Source organism: Pyrus communis, chromosome 8 (assembly GCF_041283825.1).
Source record: "Pyrus communis isolate YQ-2024b chromosome 8, ASM4128382v1, whole genome shotgun sequence".
Lineage (NCBI taxonomy): Eukaryota > Viridiplantae > Streptophyta > Magnoliopsida > Rosales > Rosaceae > Pyrus > Pyrus communis.
Window position 1 is genome coordinate 3,963,295 of NC_142572.1, and position 24,394 is coordinate 3,987,688.

Sequence of the window (24,394 nt, forward strand, 5' to 3'; positions counted from 1 at the left end):
TACAGAGATTGATTTACCAGAGATGAATCCTAGAAGGGTGTATTTATACTAGTCGAGGAGATGACCTTTTAGCATAGTAGAATCCATCCTAAACCTAGAGAATCCCATAAGATATCTAGGAAGTAGATATTGCATCCTCCTAGGAGTTTGATTACTTGCGGCGCACGCCAATCCTTAGATTATAATAACTCCAAGATTATAGGAAACCTGCTAATTTCTTGCTGGATTAGGTTCCTGAATCTTGTGGTACAAGAATGGTCTATCTTAGCGAAGTCGACAGACGTCAACTTCACCCAATGATTCTGGAATAGGATGACGGTGGCATCGCTGATCCATTTAGTCAACTCCCAATGGAGGTTCTTGAGTCCATGACCAAACTCCTGAGGTAGGCGTATTCAGATCCATCTTACTCCGACCCTAGAAAATCATGGCCCATAGTCATGATAATGTCTCTGCGAAATGGATGATCTATTGGCAGTCCTCTCTTTAAAGTTGTCCAAGTGATTGTTTTGTCGTAACCGATGATCTTGGCTTTTTCAGTAAGGAACTGCTGAATATACTCCCTAATAAACTAGTCGAGCTTCTTGACTACACTGAAGAGATAGTCAGACAAATTATTGACAACAAGGACAACATAACTACAATAGGATATGAACTTCTAGATTTTATAAGATTCTACTTTTACGTTTATATAATCCAATTCTTAAAAATAACTTTTTTTGCAACAGAAAGATGTGAACTCATTAATTATGCGTCGCGAAGAAGGACCACACATAGACAACATGGTCAAGATAACCATAATAACCTTGTCACATAGGCTATTGACTGATCTTGGATGATGTTGAGAAAAAACAAGGCAAAATGAAACACGTATGTAAGTCTCAGGGGAGGTTGAATATCAACTTTTTAGGCGCAAAATGAGACTCAAATTTGTTTTAGAGGTTGGCAGAGTTTGCTGATAGGATTTTTACCATCTGCAAAAGTAGAGATAAAAACACTTAAAAATATTTGCAGAGTACCAGGTTGTTGTAATATAGCAGCTCAAGTAAGGTCGTTTTCCACAGGAATTGAATAAATAATTTATATTTAAAACCAACTCTTAATTCATTATTTAAAACAAATTTTGGAAAATATTGATTTTCATATTTAAAATAATAAAAACGAATTTAAATTAAAAACAATTAAATAAATCAACTAGAAACCAATTTAAAGAAAATCAATTTGTATAAGCCCTAGAGTTCTGCCGTCATCTTAACAATCCTACGTAATTCTTCCAATTACTTATGAATTATCCATGCATATTTTGAAGGTTAGGTTTGTAACATCCCACATCGACCAATGGAGAGGGGGTGATGTACCTTATATGTACATGCTCACCTCCATATAGCATGAGGCCTTTTGGGAACTCACTGGTTTCGAGTTCCATCGGAACTCTGAAGTTAAGCGAGATCGGGCAAGAGCAATCCTAGGATGGGTGACTCACTGGGAAGTTCTCGTCTGAGTTCCCAAAAACAAAACTGTGAGGGCATGGCCGAGGCCCAAAGCGGACAATATCGTGCTACGATGGAGTCGAGACTAGGATGTGATAAAATGGTATCAGAGCCACTCTGTCGTTCGGTGCGATTGTGCAGACGAGGACGTCGGGTCCCTAAGGGGGGTGGATTGTAACATCCCACATTAACCAACGGAGAGGGGGTGATGTGCCTTATCTATACATGCCCACCTCTATATAGCACGAGTACTTTTGGGAACTCACTGGGTTCGGATTCCATCGGAACTCCGAAGTTAAGCAAGTTTGAGCAAAAGCAATCCTAGGATGGGTGACCCACTGGGAAGTTCTCGTCTGAGTTCCCAGAAACAAAACCGTGAGGGCGTGGCCGGGGCCCAAAGCGGACAATATCGTGCTACGGCGGGGTCGAGACTGGGATGTGACAAGGTTTGCCTAATACATATTCTACTTGGAACCTCCAACATAGAACGTATATCTAATATGCAACCCATCCGGACATTCGAATCAAATATGAACATGAAAGACTCATTAAGTTTTATGAAAACCCTATGAAAAACCATGCAACCCTTAAGACGTGGTGTTCATCCTAAGTGAAATTACAATTATTAACCATAAGAAGTCAGCGTCAATTTCAGGGAACCTTCCGACCAAAATTGCATCAAATTACTTTTCTAAATATCATAATGGTCGTGAATTACTAAGACAATTAGATAGTTTAAACTGGTGCTTAATAATTCAAAAAATGCATGCATAATATCATAAGCAAATTGAAAAGAAACTACATATTCTTACTAAGGCTCGTGGCCTCGCCCTAGCAAAAGAAACTAGCTGCGAACAATCATAAAATAAAAATTTAGTAAAAACATGGATAGAAAACACCTTGAAAATAAACTTGAATCTTCAAAACCTAGCAAAGTATTGATGCATGTGTTCTCCACCTCCTAATGGCTAAAAGCCTTATTTATACTACTACAAAATAAAATCCTACCTAGAAAATGTCTTCTAAAAACCAGGAAACATAATAGAATAATAAAACAGAAAATAAAAGGTTTCATGTTTGAACTAAAATTCAGACTTCTTAGAAAATCAAACTTTTGACTTACCAAATCAACTCTGATTTGGTCCCAAAAGGTATCTTTTGAATGCTTAAGACGTCCCCTACAAATCCTTAGAAGAAATCTTCCTTAAAATATGCCATCTTGACCTCCAGAATACCAAAAACATGCAGAAACGTCAATTTAGGAAAGTTGCGCACTAGGCCTTCTTTTCTTTGCCACCGTCAAATGGCTAAGTAGAAAAATCTGAAACATTGATACAATCATCTTGAAAGACTCACGAACCTCCACCAATTAGAATTGCTTCAAAATTCGTCCATTTGATTACTTTATGCTTAAGAGGAAGTCAAATGTCCTACCTTGAAAATACATAATAAAGTATCAAAATTCACCAGAATAACCAATAAATTATTACTAAGATTAGGGTAAAATATTGACTCATCATTTGGTTCGGGGCGGTTCTGGGGTGAAAACCAAAACCAAAATCGAATTTTTTTTGCTGTGTGGTTCAATGCGATTTTGAAGCTTGAACCGAAATAGAACCAAACCATTTAGTTGTAGTTCAGTTCAATTTCAAATGGTTCTGGTTTCAATTTCATACCATTTGCAAATTTGAAAAGAAATTCATGATCACCAAGCTAAAATTCAACTTCAAATAAAGTTCAACATCAAAAGGCCTTATGGCATTACTTTAGAAAAATCCAATTGAAAAGGTTAAGTTCTCAAACTAAAGTTTACACAAATTTCAACATCAAAATGCCTTGTGGCATTAGTAGTATAACCAGAAAGAAAAAAATAATAATAATTGTTTCATACAGTTCAACAAAAAGGTTTTGGTGCTTCAATTTTTAAGTCACTACTTTACATCGTTCAACCATCTTTCCCTTTCCTTTTGGAAATTTACTTTTTGAAGGTTGAGGAGGCCTTTGAGCTTGTGAACAAGCTTGAAAAGGCAATACTTGGGAAGACCTTAGACCTTGTGAAAGTGAAACTGATGGATGAGACGCCAATAAACCTTCTGAACTAGAAGGTTGAGATTGCCTTGAAACTTCTTGTTGTGGTTGTGGATTAAGAGTAAAAGAGGCGATACTTGAATTCAAATTGGCCAACTCTACACAATACAAATACATGAACAATATAAATTACATTAGTTGTTATAAACTTTAAAAATTCTACAAAAATTTCAACACACATTGAAAAAATAAACTAAGAAAGCCTACAATATAAATTACCTAATATCAGTATTAAATTAACTACCCCTTTTTATTAATTTTCTAGGTACTTGAATTTTCCATTTTTATTTGCTGTTTTCATTCCACATATGTAGACAACAACGAATCAGTTACAATCAAAGAAAAACAATAACCTTCCACCCATTCAAGTACATAAATGGATGGAAAATTCAGTTCACACAAGTAGTTTATTTCATTCCATCCGTAAAGATAAACAACAACAACAACTAAGAATCAACAAAAAGTGAGTATCAAACATAAGCTACCTGTTCTACAGAAACCCACCAACCCTAATTCACACGTATTTAAAACTCAAACTCATGCATGCATCGATTGTTTGCAAGAATCATATATATCTATCTCATAATTAATTTGTATCTAAATTATACAACCCAGGAATTAGAAAGATTTTTTTTGTTTTTTTTTTTTTTTTTTTCAAAATCATTGGAATCGACGAGATAAGGATTTGGAGGAACGTGTATAAACTTGATGCCCCAAAATCGTTGGAATTTGACAAATTCGTTTCAAAAACTATACAATGGTAAGCGCTGAAATTCGTGCGGAACTTATGGACATAGACATGAAGATATAGTCTCTTAGAAGACCCCACCTAGGATGATGTAACACTACTGGACTCCTTTCAAATCAGCCTCATAAAATTAGACTCATATTAAAAGACCCCTTTATTTAATTTTTAATTTTTGGGGTTCGATTTTCGGCTCCAAGTCCCCACCCTTTGAGGCAGAAATTAATATTTAAGCGTAACTACAAAACCTCATAACTTTTGGCCAGTCATCCCCAACAAATCCACAAGACAAGACAAAACTGAACTAGAGTCCAAATTCATAGGCCTGCATTCCTATAAAGCTTTGGATACAATACAAGTTATATTCTAGATCAATGTCATGCTTTGCATGGAATACAAATATATTTTTACATATAACACAGTCACAGCACTTCCCCAGCGATGTCTTCTAATTTGTTTTCGAGTTAAGATACACAGATCACTCGTATCTTACAATAACTCGACTTTATTTAGAAATTATAAGGAAGTGCAACTCTCCATCCGTCTCCACTTCTTAACCAAGGAAACTAAGGAAGCCTGAAAATACCAAATACAAAAACCGATTAGCAATTCCATTGAAGGTGTTGAAGAATAAAAGCATCGTAGCGGTACAATTATATTTAACGAACATCATGAATCTGTGATACGCTGAGGAAAAGAGCCAAACAGCCCAAAGAAACATGAGGTACAGGAGAAAGGAAAAAATAGCACAGCCCAGATGAGCGCTTGAGCTAATCATAGGTTAAAAACAAAACAAAAAACCTACATCAAAACAAAACGGCAAAGAAGGCGTGGCAACCCCACTGCTATCTTTGAAAACAAGCTTGCGACACGAAGGAGATGGACTATGTTCAACGCAAGCTTTCATTAAGACCTTTCCTAAATGGCTTTTTTCCTTGAAAGAAAAGAAAATTAAAGTTTTTAAAATTGGTAATGTGTAAAATTCAACCTGATCATGCTGAGATGAATAAGCTTGAGAAAACAACCCATGATAAGCAAGCAAAACCTCCGCGTGGACAACAAAATATCCCTTATCTACACAGCTCCCTAGTATTTTTACTACCTTTATTCTACGTCGTCTCATCAAATAAGCACAAGCCAAAAGTCAAAAGCAAAAGCCAACAGCAAACAGCATATATATTAGCAAGCGGCTCACCCCAGTTTGAGAGACAAGATGTCGGAGCAGTCATCTTCGAGAGAAAAAGCACTGCTGGAGCAGGTGGTGACATTTGTGGCTGATTCAGATGTCACGCCTTCTTCTCCAACATTATTCAGGTTGTCCAACTCCATGATCCCTGCAGGTCCGATATCTCCTCCAGCGGATAACATCACCATCTGCCGTGCAAAAGAGTAATATTAGAGAGATTAAATTTGTAAATTAAATTAACAACAACAAGAAAAAAAGATCGCCCAAATTTAATTTTTTTTTAATTAAGATTTATTGTCTTCATTAAATAAAAATAAAATAGAAGAAAAAAATATAGATGGCGGTAGTTTCTTACCCTCTGCTTTAGCTGGTTGTTAGCTTCTATAAGCTCAGCTCCCTGCATGTATAATCAGTGCATAGAAGAGGACAACAAAGAAAAAATTCATTAATAATTAATTAATGTTTATTATTTTTCTTTTCGGGAAATTCTTGACTATTTGTATATATTTGTGGCTATTTCATAAATAGACACAGACAACAATCATCTATTTAATTACAAACCTTATTCGCATGTGCCATAATCTCACTCATAATCTTTTTTTCCTGAAATAAACGGAAAATTTGGAATTAGATGTTGCTATATATACACGTATAATCCAAAATATTTCTTTAGTCAAATAACCTAATTGAAGTACGGAAAATACATGGTTCAACTCTACATTCTTTACAACCAAGAAAAAAAAAGGTCAAGTCTACATTCAATTCGACCAAAGTCTCAATTTGAAAGATACGCCTGCAAAAGAATAGTTGGATTAGAAACTTGTTGACTTTTTTATTAGAGTAATGTTAAGAAAATTAAGGGCTAGTTTGGTATTGATGTGCTTTGAAAAAAAACTGCTTCTACTGTGTTGTGAGAATAAGCAGCTGTGAAATAAAGCAGCAGAGTGTTTGGTAAACTTTTTTGTAAAAGTGCTTTTGAAAAGAAAAAAAAACAGTATTATAGTGTTTGGTAAACTTTTATGTAAAACAGATGTGAAAAAAAATCCGTTTTTCAAAGCTGGGTTTTGCAACTTCTTGTTTTTGGCTTTTTTCACCAAAAACTGTGAAAAAAAAGCTAAAGCTGAATGTTTACCAAACACAAAAACAGCTCCCAATTTTTTTTTATACCAGCTTTTTTTCAGAATCACCTCAGTACCAAACCAGGCCTAAATATTGTAAACTAAATCACATGGAAATTGATGATTCAATTATAGGAAAACTAATGAAAATGGCTTGAAAACTTTGAGTTTTAATGACAAAGACAAAATAAAGGGTAAAATGAATAGTACTAGGATTGACATTTTAGTGTAAAAATGTGGTTTTTCGTTAAAGTGAACAGTATCGTGGGCTTTTTGTTAAAACTCCCTTCAATTATTACTTTAAGTATTGATTAACGTGCTTATTTCTTATTAGTGACACATCATTTAGTTTGCAAATTCAATTACAAATTCAGTCTACTTAGCATTACTCTTTTGATTAAACATGATGATCAAAAAAGGTGTATATATACGCGGCTTAATGTGTCAATCTATTTATTTGATTAATCTCGGTCATAGCTCACTCAAGCGTGGGGCAAAAGGTTAGAGAGGAGGAAGTGCAGCATTATTTTATGGAGAGTTAATAACAAATTTCTTATTTAAACAAAATTAAGATATTTGTCTTATTCTTTCCAAGAAAATTATTTGAACAATGACTAATTAAGTAATAAATCTTCCGGATAATTGCACAATAATATGTATTAAGCATCAATTTTAAGTAATACCTTAGTTTTAATCACACGGCCAATGCTTGCTTCCACCAATTTTTCTAACTTGTTCAGTTGATCCAGATCCAAGTCTTGAAGGTCCTCACCCTTCATCTGCCTTTTGCATGCCAAACCAGTTTCAGCAGACTCGTCAAACGATCATACCAGCTTAATTAACCACCATATATCTTACAAACAAATCGATAAATTATAATTACCTCAGCTTGCGGGTCTTATCCTCAAGTTCCTTACTCAGCCTGATCGTGTTTTCTTTCTCCAACTAATTAAATGGAAAATATAAATATATTTATATCTTCATTTAGATAATCTACTCTTTCACATGAAAAGCTTATAAACATCAGGCCCAAAAAGAAACAAGAAAGAAAATAAATGTAATCTGTCACATGAAAACTTAGAATGTTCAATGGAAGTTAAAACTATAACTTAAGAGTCATTACTCAACCCCAAGTACTTGCACATATTTAGTCTAACAGCCCAACCCTGCTGCATGCATATATAGAAGTCTAACTTGTAATGCTGTAAAAATATATTCCGATGCTCCAAGTGCATATCACAGAAAACATTCACTTGACACAATTAATTGTTGTACCATTAAAAATGTAAATTTTAGAGCAAAGATGGAAAAAAAGAAAACTAATATTGAACTGAATTACCTGCAGTTGGTGAAGCGTGATTTGATCCCATTTTTCCCCACCAGTATGTGATTTGTACCTTGCAATCACATCCTTGGTACTTGACAACATAAAGGGATAAACTATAATTAGTATGTTTCATTATTACTTATAAATTATTCACACAAAAATAAAATTATATCCAACAAAAAACCAATAGTGCTTGCATGTTGCACTTGCAAACACTTTTCCTTATTAATTGGAAGATTAATCTAAGTACATAGTACTCTTTTATTGGTCTTATATATCTTAGGACTTAATTAGGAGGCTTATTGTTGTATCATTGATTCCACACAATTGTCAAGTCTTCACTATCTGCTGATGCAAGAATGTTGAGTTACATCTTCCAAGTCAACCCTCTTTCACATTTGGTTCCTACGATAGGTCCCTTAAGACCACTCTCCGGAACACTGGAAACCTCCTCCGAAAGTGGGGTGGGGGTGTTTATATTCTATACTATAGTACTTAAATCCTTAATTTAGCTTCGTAATCAATCGAATACAAGATGTCAGAAGGCCTCTATTACATGACAACAAGCCACTTGATCTTGGACAAATATCCTTAAATTCCATAACCCTACGCTTGTTAAGACAAGATTTCATCAATCACTCAAAACTAGTGCTAAAGCCTAAAGGACTATCCATAAGCTATGTAAAACTTAACATGCACTTAGTTGACTATAATTTAGCGCAAAATTGGCAATCCAGTCTCATGTTTACAGCAAAAATCAAGGCACCTAACCTTGTATATATTTCATTAATGTATCGCGTTCAACTGTTGCTGCATGAGATTCTCAAATGAGAAATCCTCTTTTCACGTCCACTCAAGGCGATGCAAGCACATAACATATTGAAAATTTTAGTATGATAAATTGTTTAATATCTTATATTTAAATAGGTGAGGAACTTTACATTATGTTTGGATAAGGGAAATAAACATGGAATTTTGGTAAAAGTCAAAATTTATAAATTGGCAGGCACCAATTCTCTTGTTTGGATTTATAAACATAGAAATTTAGAATTTCCGCGTGAAAAAAAAAACTTGGAATTTGGGACCTCCAATTCCAAGTTCAAATTCCATGTAAATAGGTGTCATTTCTCAATTTTTATGATTGAGAGGTTAAAAATAACAAATTTCGTATTCAATTGCATTGTTCTTTTAGGTTAACCAAACAAGAAAATTTACAAATTCTAGAAAATAAAATCTCATCATTTCAATTTCCGTCATTTGTAAATTCCTTAATAATCTTAAATTTATTCACCCAAACATAATGCGTTTATCTAGATTTGGACGACGTTATTACAAGTAGTCTATAAATTGCATAAACATATCACACACACGGGCATTATATATTATTTGTTTGATATATATGGAGAGAAGTTGGGCTTGTAAAGAGGTGAATGAAACCTAATTTGTGTCCCCCAATTTTCAGTTTTGCGAGAACAATGTCCAAAACATCTTGAATGAGAGTTAAGCTATAAAGAATGCTTTGATATTCTTATAGCAACTCAAAAATGCTTGGTTTGATGTTATGTTAAAACTTTGGACTACAAAAAAAATGTTAAAATGCTTACGGTGCTGATGAAGTGTATCCGACGGCTTTGAGAAAGAATTTTAACTATGAAAAAAAATATTCTAAACTTTCCATGAGAGCTTGAGATGTAGGATCCCAAAAGGAATAATGGTAGTAGACCGACGTGAGGTGAGCTCTAGCACGGTAATGACAGATCATGCACAAGGCAATGAGATTTGAGTGGTTCGCCTTAGATGGGCTGCATCCACTTCGTGGTGTATTTAATAATTATTTGACAGTGTATCCCACTTTGAAATCTGTTAGATTCAGGAGACTTTTACAAGAAGAATGGGAGAGATGAGAGAACTGGAGAGTGGTTCCAGAGGAAGTAAGGCTAATCTTTTGCTTGGAGGTGGCTGCTTTATATATCCATGAGAGACCCCACAGCTGGTTGACATGTGGCTCAAGGAGAGTATATAAAAACACGGAAAAGGATCCTCGCTGCATCCTTTTTCTGGAGATCTTAGGAATCCCGTGATCATAACCGTTCATTGTACATCGTGCGGTCAGTTTTCGTTAGGTACTATTTATATTTAATTTTAAATTTTAAATTTTGAAATGATTTCTGACCGCATGATTTACGATAAACAGTCACGATCACGAAATCCTTAAAATCTCCAAGAAAATGATCTAGCAAGGATCACCGGATCCCTTTCCTAAAGAGGTGTGCTATCCACACATCCTATTTTACTTCTTCTCACCGGATCCTTTTACTAAAGGGGTGTGCTATCCACACATCCCATTTTACTTCTCACATACCCCTTGATAATTTCTATTTATTGATCTTCTTCAATTCATTCGATCCGACGGCCAAAAATTAAAAAGATGTATGAGAAATAAAATATGATATATAAATATCACAGCCCTTCCTAAAAACAACTGGTCAAAAATAGCTTTTTCCAGCCTCGAGACACCAATATCTAATCATATCTGATCGACATCTGGCATCTCAAAATGTAATGGGCTGTAGGGGCTTTGTGGTCGACACGTGCCCTATAGATAATGCCCAAGCCGACATGGTACTAGTCAACAATTAGAACAAGAGCAACTCGGCTCAGGTCTCTCGGTTGTGACCAAGCTTAGTAGAGCTGACATGGATAATCAGTATCCCGCTTCCTGTGGCCTGGCTATCAACGAAGGGATTGAGGTCAACTCGCCATGGTTATCAAGTGGTGATGACCACAGCTTAGTCAATTTGACATTGATGATGTCCCTGAACCCTAAATTCACGCGACTATTCGTTATTGGTGCATCTGACTTGGAAAAGGAATAGGTAAAATGTCTTATAGTAAAAATGGGAAGATCTAGATAACAAAAAGCTTATTCACTCTCTACCAAATAGATGTGTTAACGTCTTAAAAGCTAGTTTCAAATTTTCATCAACAAAATAAACAATGTAAAAAACACCATCATACAATAAGGGCATCTTTTCTATGCCCGCTGATTTGGAATGACAGATTGATATGCTAAATCCTATATAGTATACATTCTAGGTTAAAAAGACCACTTTAGGAATGGTATTTCAGTTTTATTAATATTGTCATCACGTACTATGTAGAGGGAGTTTTTTTTTTTTAACTAAAACAAAAGCACAACTTTATCTAAATTCTTATTCCACAATTACATTTCTACACATTAATCTCACCCTTCCTCTCATGCATATTATTTATGGAAGTAGGTTTTAATCTTTGCAACTACTCAAGTTCGTTTATTGTTTCATGCATGCATATGAAAAAACAGGTCTACTTGACGCATGCATACATATTTAGATAAAGTTGCACCACTCATTGCCCTACTTGACGCATGCATACGTATTTCCTTCTCAAAGGTCTTCAATACTTCTATGATGAATCCCAAGTTTTCATCATATTACTTTATTCCTAGTAAGAAAAATCCAAAGCATATATATATATAATATTGAATGTTCGTATTTTAAGTCCTTACAAACTAACCGTCATTGAAGTTTAGGTGGGGAGGATGAAGGACAACTTTTGGAACATAACCCAACATCATGTGTTGAAGTTGACATGGATACACTTATACATATACATATATTGGTATGTATATATATTGTACGTAGATAGTGTTACACTCTTTTACTAGCTAGAGTATTTTATAATCATTTTATGTTGTCAGATTATTTATTCATAACTGATTATTTGAATTCCAGTAAGCATGATGGTCTAAGAAATAATATATACCGTGTATCTAGAAAGGGAAACGGTGTACCCCATTTAAAAGGATATAGACATATATTCTTCTTTTCATAAACCCCAACTAATATTTTATATATTATTATATACAACCAATTCGTGATAGGTGGGGGAAATCAGATTAAAGCGGCAAGATAAACTATGAAACTGTAAAATAGTAATAAGATTACATAATTCACTAGACAAGTGGCTTTTATATATATATATAGATTTCTGCATGGCGGACACGATTGCATTTAGCATGAAAAGAAAAGAGATCAGCAAGTAACTTACAAAGAATCACCACAATTCCACCTATTGAAAGCATGCAAAACTACTAAAAATGTTCTCGAACTTGGACACCTAGCTAGAAGTTGTCTCAATCAAAAAGTACACCTCACTTTCCTGAACGGGAAATTATATATATAGTTATCCTCGTACTAGCTAGTTAACTCTCTCTCTCTCTCTCTCTCTCTCTCTGGGTGAAGGTTTTTGGATTCTCTAGCCTTTCTTCTGTGCCTTATCTAGCTGACACCATAAATTATGTGTCATTGTGTACATGCGTGGATTATCTATATAGCTAGTTAGCACCTTCCTCCTTATAAATATATATATATATATATATATATATATAATTTTTTTATCCAAATGCTGAATCTCTCTCTCTCTCTCTCTCTCTCTCTCTCTCTCTCTCTCACTCTCTCTGAGACAGAAGTTAGGTCATGTACATGGTTATATTAACTTGTTCAGGTAAGGAAAATTCGAAAGAATTTAGAAGGCGGTGGGAAGTTGCACTGTATTGGTACCTGGAGCTTGAGTAATCAAAGAGCTTGCCAGTTTGAGAAAAGATGATAACAGCAACTTCAGCTTCACACAGAATCGATAGCTGTTCAGCTTTCTTGAGAATCCCTCTACTCCTCTTTGAGAAGGTCACCTGCCTTGCAGGAAGGTAGTCGATCCTCCTGATCTTTATCTTCTCTTTCATCCTTTCCACCATTTCTTGCTACCCCTGCAAAAACAATTAATTCAAATAAATAAAATAAACCAACCACTTTTCACATATATATAATCGTCCACAAACTCAAAAACTAGCATATATTTTCTGGGTTTTTTTTTCTAATTTTAAAGATTATTGACCTCAAACCCTAGAATCTCAGATCTAAATAAGAGATTATCGACCTCAAACCCTAGCATCTCAGATCTATAAAGAAAAACAAACCCCAGAAAAACCCACCACAATCCACTGTCCAACAAGCCTACAGTATCTACCATAAGAAGAAGAAGAAGGGGGAGGAGGAGGAAGACCATACATAAATTAATTACATTGGGTTTTCCGTTGTTATTTGTTTACCTTCGTTGGGGGGTTTTAGGTCTGAATTTCGGGAAATTTGCAGAACAGCGAAAGAAAAGCCAGCAATTCTGGAAAGAGAAGAAGAGAGATGAGAAAGAGTTGGGGTGCTGCCGGCAGTTCAAGAAAGGAAAGGTTGCTAAATTAATTTTCCTAATTATGGAAAAATAGGACATATCTTCCTTTGGTTATCACTGTTTGTGCCTTTTTGTCTTTTTAGATATTTTTTGGGAACATAAGGTTAGAAACGCGGAACGCAAATCAGTTGGCGTGATGAGTCATGAATGCGATCACGACCGTCTATAATATGTGGACTGGACGACAGTAAGGCTGGGGATTCTACGTTTTATTCTTTTTACGTACCACACCGTTGAGTTTCCTCACCCACTTCGTCTCTCTCACTTCTTTATCCCAAACAGCAGCGGTAGCAGCGATCGCTGCAAAACTTGCTGGCAATACTCACTCCCACTTGTGAAACAAAACTCCCCAAACCCCACCCCCCGAGTTTCAGTAGCCGCATTCTCCAAACCCTCTTCCACCATTGCCATCCCGGCCCTCTCGTCTTCTCTGCAAAGCAATATCTTCATATGATTTTATTAATTTAAATAAATTATGGTCCGTGGTTCTATATCTCCCTCTCATCTTCTCTGCAATCTCGTCATTTGACTGAATCTTCCTTTTTTTTTTTCTTTTTTTTTTTTTCTGTGGCGGTGGTTTGTTGAGATCTGTCAAAAAACCAAAATAATTTTCATGGATCTGCAGAATATGTAAGTTCGCTGAGCCGCGGCACCGCTAACAGTTCAAAGAATACCTGTTGCCAATCCACCAATATAGGTCCCGCCTAACTCCTGGAAGGCTCCTTCTCCTGTACCCAACAGATTTGATTTAGGGTTTGTCAGACAGACGGCGGCATGAGAAAAGGAGCATCGCCGACATAAAGGACAGAAAATGCGAAATGAATTATGGTAGAGAGAGAATGCATGGCAGCATGTGTATGATAGTTAAAGCAGGGATATTTAATTGGAAAATCAAGCGAACGTACAATTATAACGGAGCGACACGTGTCAATTCCAAGCTTTGAATTTGCCTACTCTGTTTGAATTATAAAAAGTGTAATGCTAAGTAAACTAAATTTAATCTACAAATAATAATGTTATAAACAACATCCATTTAAATCATATTTTACAAATTATATTTTATAAATTATATATATGACTTTATCGTTGATGATTTAATTATTAATTAACGTGCTTATTTTATATTAATAACATATCACAAAATTTACAAATGCGGTCGAAAGAATTAATCTATTGCCATGCTGCATGGAACACGAATATAACATAAAATGGCACTCCCCCAGATATGTCTTCCAATAACTCGACTTCCTTTGCTAATTTAAAGGAAGTGCACTCTCCATCTCGATCAACACCTTAACTAGAGAAACTAAGGAAACCTGAAAATACTGAATACAAAATTGATTAGCAATTTCACTGAAAATGTTGTAGCATCCTGGCCGTACAGTTATACTTACCAACATCATGAATTTGCGATCTCGTACGAAATCATGCAAGTAATTTTATATGCCGTATGCTGTAGTATTGAGAGAGTGGAATCCCATATTTTCCGCTGAATAACGGCCGGTGATCGTCACTGTAAAAATCTATTAGTTGACAACTTAACATGAAATCATGCAAGTGATTCACATTAAATAAAGTAAATATAAATATGCATAGGCAGTGCAAGTAAAACATGAAATCATGCAATTGATTCACAGTTAATAAAATAAATATGCATAGGTAGTGCAAGTAACGGAGAATTTATCGTATGATTAATGTTAGGCACTAATCCAGTAGCTAGGTTAGACGATCCAGATAATATTTGTAGAAAAGTTAAAAAAAAAATTTAAAATTAAAATTAAAAAAAAAGTTATTTTGAATTGATAACACATCTGCGCTATCTCCACTACTTACCTCAAGCGCTCATCTGGATTTTCTGCAGATTTTTCTTTTGGGTGACGAAACGAACCAAACGGCCCAAAGAAACATTAGGTACTTAAAAAATTCTGAACAAAACCCAGATGAGCACTTGAGCTAATCTATGAACGTACAAAAAAAAAAATCACAACAGTCGGTTTTTCTTTAATTTGGTACAAACTAGTTGGTTTCTTCAAATATTAATTCTCTCTTTTTTAGTAATCACGGGCTAAAAATAAAAAAACAGGTAAACCTATATCAAAACTCAACGTCAAAGGAGGCGTGGCAATCCCAGTTTTATATTTGAACTTGAGCTTGAGCTCGCCACGAAGGAGATAGACTACGTTCCACCCAAGCTTTTATTAAGACCTTCCCTAATGGCTTTTTTTTCCCAAATTGACCACAGGCTTAACGTGTTGGTCTATTTATTTGATTAAGCCCCCAGCCATAGTTCACTCATGCATAGTGAAAAATATGAAATTAGAGGAAGAAGTGCAATATTACCTTTATGGAGCTAATAACAAATTCTCTATTTGAACGTTATTAAGACATTTGTCTTATTCTGCAAGAATGATATTTGAACAAAGACTAATTAAGCAATAGATCATCCGGATCATTGCACAATAGTACATACTAAGACTCAAAAATGTGTTCTTTTATCCGAAGGATACCTAGATTTTAGAAGCCATAGTCGCCTGTATTCACTTGTAACAGTATAAATTAGCTAGCTAGAACATACCTTAGTTTCAATCACACACAGCCAAGGCTTGCTTCCACCTATTTTGCTAACTTCTGCAGTTCATCCAGACCCAAATCTTGACGTTCGTCACCTTTCATCTGCCTTTTGCATGTCAAACCAATTTCAGCAGACTCTCGTCAAACGATCATACCAGCTTAATTAACCACCATATATCTTACAAGCAAATTGATAAATTATAATTACCTCAACTTGCGGGTCTCATCCTCAAGTTCCTTACTCAGCGTGATCTTGTTTTCTCTCTCCAACTATTTAACGGGAAATATATTTATACCAAACCATCATTTAGATAGTCTAATCTGTCACAAACTCACATGAAAAGCTTAAAACATCAGACCCAAAAAGAAACAAGAAAGAAGAAAATCTTAGAACAGCACAAAGCACAAAATTGGACATCGCCTATTTTTATGGCAAAAGATGTTTCGTTTATAGATTCCAAATGTCACAGTGAAGGGAAGGGAAAAAAGGGGCAAAAGATGGACTACTTAAACATGCTTGAGCATGGATCGACAATTGTAGCAATCTCCAGGTCATTTGAATCCTACGTAACAATAAACCATACATGAAATTTTTTTCCATAAGCAAAACTCAATGATTCAAATTAATTCTAACTAATAACACAAGTTAGAATTTATCCCAAAAAAAAAAAAAACAAATTTGAACTTCAATGGAAGTTAAAATTATAACTTGGGAGTCATTACTTAACCCCACGTACTTGCACATATTTAGCCCAAGAGGCCAACCATGATAATGTGACAACTACGGGTCCCACATTTTGATTCAAATTTGTGCCACGTGGACAAACAAACAATTAAAATTGGATACAACTATAATTCTAGACTGAGCAGAGGGTCGTCTGATTTTGGGCTCTGTCTGATTACGAGCTCCGTGGGCTGATGCTTCAAAATATTTTTTGAATTTAAATATTAAATATTTATTTTATTTTTATAGTTTATATAATTTCAATTAGTTGTTTGTCCGTGTGGCACAAATTTGACATCACATTATAAAAAATGTGAGACCCATAGTTGACACATCATCATTTAACATTAAATTAACGGACTGACTAACGGATGTATGATATTTCAACAAAATAGTAAGTTGATGTATGAAATAGCAATGTTCAAAAATGAGTTACAAGTTCGTTATGAGATCCAAACTTGAAGATGCAAAATGTAATTTACCTTTTTATTTATGTTAAAGAAATCAAATGCCGTATAATTACATTCCATAGCTCCAAGTGTAGATCACAGAATGTGTTACATTCACTTGACACAGTTAATTGTTATACCACTAAAAATGGAAAATTAAAGAGCAATTAGGACGGGAAAAAGGAAAACCAATATTCAACTGAATTACCTGCAGTTGATCAAACGTGGGTTGATCTGATTTTTCCCCAGAAGTATGTGATTTGTACCTTGCAATAACATCATTGGTACTTCACAACATAAAAGAATAAAATATAATTAGCATGTTTCATTATTATTTATAAATTATGACACATATATAATAATAATATTCAACAAAAAAAAAAAAACAGAGAATTAGTTAGTGCTTGCATACACTTTTACAATAATCCCAATAAGTTAGTACTTGCATGTTGTATGCAGTTTTGTATTAGATTGTTATTACTCTGTTCTTTTCTGAAACTGACTAAAATCAACCACTTTGAACATGCATGCAAACAGAATAACAGCTAGAATAAAATACCCCAAAACAATAAGAACAAAACATGCACAGTTAAATGCTACAGAACTAATTTACCAACAAGAAAACAAAATCACAACAAATTAATACAGATTTGGAGATAATTCATCAAGATTAACCATCCACAACAATCTCACTTTGGAGATATTTGGTTCGGTTGCAAACCAACCAGCCAAATGACCCAGAATATTAAGGCAAAGCTTTCTGGAGGTTTTATTGCTTGGTCTGTTTACCCGGATCAAAATGTCCAGTCGGAATATTATATATGAGATAATGAGATCACCAACTGAGGATACACACAACAAAAAAGGCAAAACCAACGTTGGGACTATCAAGTTAACTAAGCAAATGGGCCTAAAAAGTCCAAGTCAGTTCCTCTCACATCAACTCGGACATCATTGCAAATATACTTTAATTGTTATATTCGCTACGGCCACTTTTTGGTGGGTGGCTTGATTACCAATCCTGAATTTGTTAATGCTTTGCTACCATAGTTAGCAAAAATAATGTAAGAATAAGGGCGACATACAGAATTACATGAACTATAAGCGTATTAAGTTAATGAGTCCTACAATGAAGCTTTGGAAGAGACTAATTAGGTATAAACTGACGGAAGAGACATGAGTCTCACACAATTAATTCGAGTTCATACCAGGGTGCTCGACTACAAAAGTAATCTCTCTCTTATAAAGATCGATGGAACGATGCAGAGATACGCAAGAGAATTGCACATGGTTTTTATAGATGTGAAAAAAAGCATATGATAGGGTACTAAGAGAGTTTGAAAGACTCTAGAGAAGAAAGGAGTATGAATAGCATATATCCAAGCAATCAAGACTATGCATGATAGAGCAAAGATTGTAGCAAGAACTCATAAAGAACAAATTGATCCATTACTATATGATTACACCAAAGCTCAGCTTTAAGTCTTTACCTTTTTGCATTGGCAATGGATAAGTTAACTGGACACATTTAAGATGATATCACCTGGTGTATTCTTTTCGCATATGATGTAGTGCTGATAGATGAAATGCATAAATGAGTAAATGCGAAGCTTGACCTTTGACGAGGAAGTATTTAGAATCTAAAGGAATTCACCTAATTAGGTCAGACATACTATATTGAGTGCATGTTCATTGGGAAATGGAGTTGAAATGAGATAGGAGTGAGGATTGGATATTAGTAAGTACCAAAGAGTGAACGATTTCATTATCTTGGATCTACCTTGTAAAAGAACGAATAATTGAATGGGGATCTCAACCATAGCTGTAAGCTGGATGGAGGTAGTAAGAGTGCATCAATTCCAATTCATTCTTTTCTATTGATTTTATTTTTATCAATATGTATAGATCCATGGGTCTATGTTGTGTGTGGTTCGACCTAGTATGCCACTAAAGCTTAAGAGACAATTTTATAGGACAACAATAAAGCCAACAATGCTTTACGACATGGAATGTTGGGCGGTCAAGCATCAACACGTGCTAAAAATGAATAGCAGAGATGGGAATGCTTTGTTGGATGTGTGGGAAAACAAGAAAGCACATGATTTAAGAATGAGGATATTCAAGGTAAAGTGAGAGTGGCGGCTATTGAAAATAAGATGAGAGAATATCAGTTAAGGTGATTCAAACATGTGAATGAAGACCTACAGATGCTCTACTTAAAAAATACGATTATAAGATAGAGGCTTAAAGCAAAAGGGATATAGGAAACCTAGGAAGGCTGGGAAATAGAGAGGAACTTTATTACTAAGTCCTAGACTTACTTTTAGCCACGGCCGCTAGAACTCGATATTAATCACTTTGCCCTCTATTACTCAAAAGTCGCCACTTTACTCTCTGGAACTCAAAATTCGCTCCAGTTTGGCTCCTTCAAACTCGATTTTGATCCCCTTATACCCATTAACTCAAAAGTCGTTATTTTACTATATAAAACTCAAATTCGCTCCAGATTGCCTTAATTTTGTTATGTGGGATGTTATCGCATACTGGAGATTTATAATACTTTCTGTTAATTTTGTCATTTTACTCTAAAAAACTTGATTTTAATATTTTCTGATTATTGAATGTTACCATATGAAGATTTATAATCAAATTCATTGGCAAGTGTGGCATAGTCTTATTAAGTGGTGGGTCTCACATGTTTTAAGGAGACAGACTTTTAAGTTTCAGAGAAAAGATATAGCCCACAAGTCAAAGTAGAAAAAATTTTGAGTTTCAAGGAGTAAAATAGTAATTTTGAGTTACAAGAGGCAAAGTGAGATCAAAATTGAGTTCTAGAGTACATTTGTAAATAAACCTAAGTTTTATCCTCTAGAAGAAGTTATTATGAGCGATCTACAAATTGCATAAACATCACACACAACGAACATATTAATATTATTTCTTTTAGATACTCGGATACTAATTTATGATGTACTTACGGCGAAATTTTTTGTAGTTAATAGTTGACAGGAATGATGGGAATTTCATGAGTGGAATTGATATGGCTTGATGGGAAGCTTGCAATAGCCGAGATAGGAATTCTACCAGCTGGGAGACGAAGTCCTTCTCCATGCCTAGTTGAAGGAACAAGATAGAAAACGCTTGATGCTAGAATGCTTGCAGCACTAGAATCCTCTCCTCTCGTTCTGTCACCAAATATATGGAGGTTGAAAAATTCTCAATTACGGTGTGTAAAATAGTAGTTGTTTCCAGTAAATATTGAATTCTTTATACATTTTATGGCTATCAACAAAGGGAATGAGGTTAACTCACCATGGTTATCATGTGCTGATGACCACATCTTAGTCAAGTCGACCTGGATGATGTCCCTCTTCCAGTCGTTCATCATCGTCAACCAAGGCAATGAGGTCAGCTCGAATTGCCGATGGTGTGGAGACTTTGGTGGCGTAAAAAGCCCTTCTATATGTGGGAGTATATCAGCCCTAATCCACGCGACAATTCCTTATCGATATATTTGGTTCAAAATGGTATAGAAAAAGAATGTCGAATAGTAAAAATAGGAATATCTAGATGACAAAAAAGTTATACACTATCTAGTAAATTCTTAGAAGCTACCCCTCAAAAAGAATTTTTTTTGACACATTAGACAAGTTATAAAACACCATCCTACAATAAGGGCATCTTTCTATGCGTGTTGATTTGAAATGTCAGATTGATAAAGTAATTCTATATAACAAATTTCAGGTTTAAGGAACCACTTTAAAAATGATATTCCCATTTTATCCCATTTTATTAATAAAAATGATATCATCACTTACTATGTGGAGTGTTTTTTTTTTCTTTACTAAAACAAAAGCACAACTTTATCTAAATTCTTATTCCACAATTACATGTCAATATATTAATCTCACCCTTCCTCTCATGCACAATATTTATGGAAGAAGGTTTTAATCTTTGCAACTACTAAAGTTAGTTCATTATTTCATGCATGCATGTGGAAAAACAGGTTATATATACATGGCCATAGCTGCACCACTGATTGCCCTACTTGACGCAGGCATACATATTCCTTCCGAAAGGATCTTCAAGGCTTCTATGATGAATTCCCAAGTTTTCATCACATCACTTTCTTCCTAGTAACAAATATCCAAAGCATATATAATTGAATGTTCGTATTTTAAGTCTTTAGCAAGTTCACCGTATTCGTTTACAGGTATTTTAGTTCAGGTGGGGAGAATGAAGGACAACTTTTGGAATATAGCCTAACATCGTGTGTTGAAGTTGTCATGCGTGTATATATATATATATATATGGTACGTAGAGAGTAAGTCACTCTTTTACTAGCCAGAGTATTTTATCTATCATTTTGATTTTATGTTGTTAGATTATTTATTTCGAATTGATTATCTGAATTCTAGTGAGAATGACGGTCTAAGAAAATAATAAACCCCAACTATTATTTTATATATTGTTATCTACAAACAATTTGTGATAGGTGGGGAAAATAAGATCAAAGCGGCAAGATAAACTATGAAACTGTAAAATAGTAATAAGATTACATAATTCACTAGACCAGCGGCTCTTATATATATAGACTTCTGCATGGCGGACACGATTACATGTAGCATGAAAAGCAAAGAAATCAGCATCACGTAAAAAATCGCCACCACTTCACAGGTTGAAAGCATGTAAAACTAATAAAATGTTAATTTCTCAAACTAGGACACCTAGCTAGAAGTTGTCTCAATCAAAAGTAAACCTCACTTTCCTGAACTAGATATTCTAGATAGCATTCTTAATACCTTATCTAGTTAAAACTCACTCTCTCTCTCTCTCTCTCTCTCTGTCTTTGTGTACATGCATAGATTATCTATCTAGCTATTTAGCACTCTCTGGTCATTTGGGAATATATAACTTTTGGACCCAAATGACTGAATCTCTCTGTCTCTCTCTCTCAGAAAGAGAGAAGTTATCAAGTCATGTACTTGGTTATATTTGTTCAAGTTGGGAAAATTCGAAAGAATTTATAAGGCGGTGGGATGTTGTACAGAGTTGGTACCTGGAGCTTGAGAAATCAAGGAGCTTGTCAGTTTGAGAAAAGATGATAACAGCAGCTTCAGATTCACACAGAATCGACAGCTCTCCAGCTTTCTTCATAATCCCCTTTTCTGCTCTTTGAGAAGGTTACCTGCCTTGCCGGCAAGCAGTCGATCTTCCTGATCTTGATCTTCTCCCTAATCATTTTCTCCAATTCTTCCTACCCCCTTCAGAAACAATAATTCAAGTAAAATAAAATAAACCAACCACTTCGAATTTCCATATATATAAATGTCAACAAACTCAAAAACTACCTTATATTTTCTGGGTTTCTGATAATTTTAAGGATTATTGACCACAAACCCTAGCGTTTCAAATCTAAATAAGTAAAACAAAACCCAGATCAAACCACCAACTAAAATCAACTATCCAATATTTCGTATTTACCATAAACAGAAGAAGAAGAAAAAAGGAAAACCATACAGAAATTAATTACTGGATTTTCCTCTGTTTTTTTGTTTACCTTCGTTGGGGTGGTTTCAGGTCTGAAGTTTTGGTCCGACCACGAAATTTGCAGAGCAGTGAAAGCCAGCAATTTTGGAAAGAGAAGGGGAGAGGGAGAGAGAGAGAAAGAGTTGGGCGCAGCTGGTTTGTTCAAGAAAGGAAAGGCAGCGAAATTTCTTTCCCATTTATGGAAATTTCCCATTGTGCCTTTTTCTATTTTTATGGATATTTTTTTAGAAATTAAGGTAATAAAACCTGGAACGCAGATCAGCAGGGGACCGATCACCACCGTTTAGTTTATATGTGGACCGATTACCGATCTAAGAGATTATCGGTTTTATTCTTCCTCAGCCGCTGGTTGCGCAGTTGACACGCAGCTGCCCTTTTGCCATGCGTTTTCATGTTATTTACTCTTTTGTCATGCCTCTTCTGTATCACCTGCTGCTGCAGCACTTACTTTTTCAGTCACTAGTTTTAAAATAAGGACACGCGTCAATTTCAAGCTGTGAATGTTTTGTCTGTTGAATTACAGAAATGGTTTTTCCTTCCGGGTTAAGAAAAAGGAAGAGAACTGAGAAGGGAGATAGAGGATACGAAAGGGGTGAGTACCTGGGGAGGCAAATTCAAAGAATGTCAAGGGAGTAAATAAGTAGAAACAGATGGCTGTACATTTGTTAGTTATAAAATCCCTAGAAGACAGTCAATTACGCAAGTGGCGACTGAGGACAGATTTTTCGGTGTGTGTACACGGCTGTACGTTTTATGAAGTGTCATCCTTATTATATATGACATGCCATGTTCTGTGTTCTAAGAACATTGAAAAATTTCTCACTTGTTGTAGCAAGAGAATATATTATAAGTAAAATACTTCTTGCCAGGCTTTCTGTGCTAATCCGCATTGCTTTCAATCTAGGATAAATTTATAATGGAACGAGTCTTAGTTCGGTTCTGTTGCTCAATCTAGTAATAGTACGGTAGGGCAAGTAAGGGCCAATTAAGAAGGACTTTGTTGGAAAACCCGAGTTCAACTAAAGTAGCGAACCTGGAAAGTTTAGCAGTTAGACAGGAAAGCTGGAGTAGGACGCAAACTGAATAAGCAAATAAACTCTTTTTTTTTCACGAATTCTAAGTGGTTGTAGAAAGATTAAGCATTCCTTTGAACGCACAAACGTGAAAATTTTCTCGATTGTTGTAGCAAGAGAATATATTATACTATCACCATCACTACTAATCTCACCTCTAAATATTATAAAAATATTATAAAAATATTAAATTAAATGGATCTTAATAGGTATCTTTAACAATTCAGTGAGTTGATTTGCACCTCTGGGAAGCAAAAATATTCCCTTCAAGCAATTGGTGCTAACATCCCTTTTGTTTTTGTTTTTTTTTTCTCCCCTTTTATGTGGACGTTCAGTACAGTTCATGCGTACTTGTGTAACTGGGTTAAGTTATCATGTGATGCGACACTTGGCTTTGTCTTTATTTTGCTTAGGTAACCTTCTACTCTTTTTTATTTGGTAAAATGAATCTAATTAAGAATTCTCTGCATCAAAGTTCAGTTCTTGTGCATCATGCTCCTCGTCCACATCAAATCTCTAGTACAAGAGTTTGCAAATTGCAAGTCTGGACAGGACCAATACATGTTTATAAACATCGGATTCTACCACAAACATTGTTATAAACTAAACCAAAAATCAATCAAGCAATAAACAAAACACAATGATTTCAGAGTTCCTCCAATATATGAGTACCTCTCTAACAACGGAAGCTTTATTGATTACCAACAAATACAAGAGAACTCACAAACACAAAGTGATCTCAAGTATACAAACTTATGCCTCTCACAATTTTCACACACAAAACTCTATCTCA

General features: G+C 35.0%; 2 protein-coding genes across 16 annotated transcripts; both read right to left on the reverse strand.

Moving 5' to 3' along the window:
- Positions 1 to 4,628: 4,628 nt before the first annotated feature.
- Positions 4,629 to 14,108, reverse strand: LOC137717360 (MADS-box protein AGL24). Of its 8 annotated transcripts, XM_088699161.1 has the most exons (11): positions 13,909 to 14,107; positions 13,461 to 13,822; positions 13,101 to 13,168; positions 12,556 to 12,758; positions 7,967 to 8,045; positions 7,511 to 7,572; positions 7,311 to 7,410; positions 6,071 to 6,112; positions 5,865 to 5,906; positions 5,519 to 5,697; positions 4,629 to 4,899 (listed from the first exon to the last, which is right to left on the reverse strand). In XM_088699161.1, exons 4-11 carry the CDS (start codon positions 12,744 to 12,746, stop codon positions 4,890 to 4,892), a joined length of 705 nt encoding a protein of 234 aa, XP_088555287.1. In that variant the 5' UTR covers positions 12,747 to 12,758; positions 13,101 to 13,168; positions 13,461 to 13,822; positions 13,909 to 14,107; the 3' UTR covers positions 4,629 to 4,889. The 8 variants fall into 8 exon arrangements, with proteins under 8 accessions (XP_088555287.1, XP_088555288.1, XP_088555284.1 ...); XM_088699162.1 differs by lacking the exon at positions 13,461 to 13,822; XM_088699158.1 differs by lacking the exon at positions 13,909 to 14,107 and having other exon boundaries at positions 13,060 to 13,168; positions 13,461 to 13,817.
- Positions 14,109 to 14,266: 158 nt separating this feature from the next.
- LOC137717158 (MADS-box protein AGL24-like) lies at positions 14,267 to 22,825 on the reverse strand. 8 transcript variants are annotated; one of them, XM_088699174.1, is made up of 9 exons: positions 22,539 to 22,825; positions 22,330 to 22,393; positions 22,038 to 22,242; positions 20,291 to 20,460; positions 17,187 to 17,265; positions 16,014 to 16,368; positions 15,810 to 15,907; positions 15,575 to 15,632; positions 14,267 to 14,747 (listed from the first exon to the last, which is right to left on the reverse strand). In XM_088699174.1, the coding sequence occupies exons 3-6, from the start codon at positions 22,133 to 22,135 to the stop codon at positions 16,254 to 16,256; spliced, it is 462 nt and encodes a 153-aa protein (XP_088555300.1). In that variant the 5' UTR covers positions 22,136 to 22,242; positions 22,330 to 22,393; positions 22,539 to 22,825; the 3' UTR covers positions 14,267 to 14,747; positions 15,575 to 15,632; positions 15,810 to 15,907; positions 16,014 to 16,253. The 8 variants fall into 8 exon arrangements, with proteins under 8 accessions (XP_088555300.1, XP_088555305.1, XP_088555303.1 ...); XM_088699179.1 differs by lacking the exons at positions 20,291 to 20,460; positions 22,330 to 22,393 and having other exon boundaries at positions 15,810 to 15,911; positions 16,013 to 16,075; positions 16,313 to 16,368; positions 22,539 to 22,822; XM_088699177.1 differs by lacking the exons at positions 20,291 to 20,460; positions 22,330 to 22,393 and having other exon boundaries at positions 16,014 to 16,075; positions 16,313 to 16,368; positions 22,539 to 22,821.
- Positions 22,826 to 24,394: the final 1,569 nt, after the last annotated feature.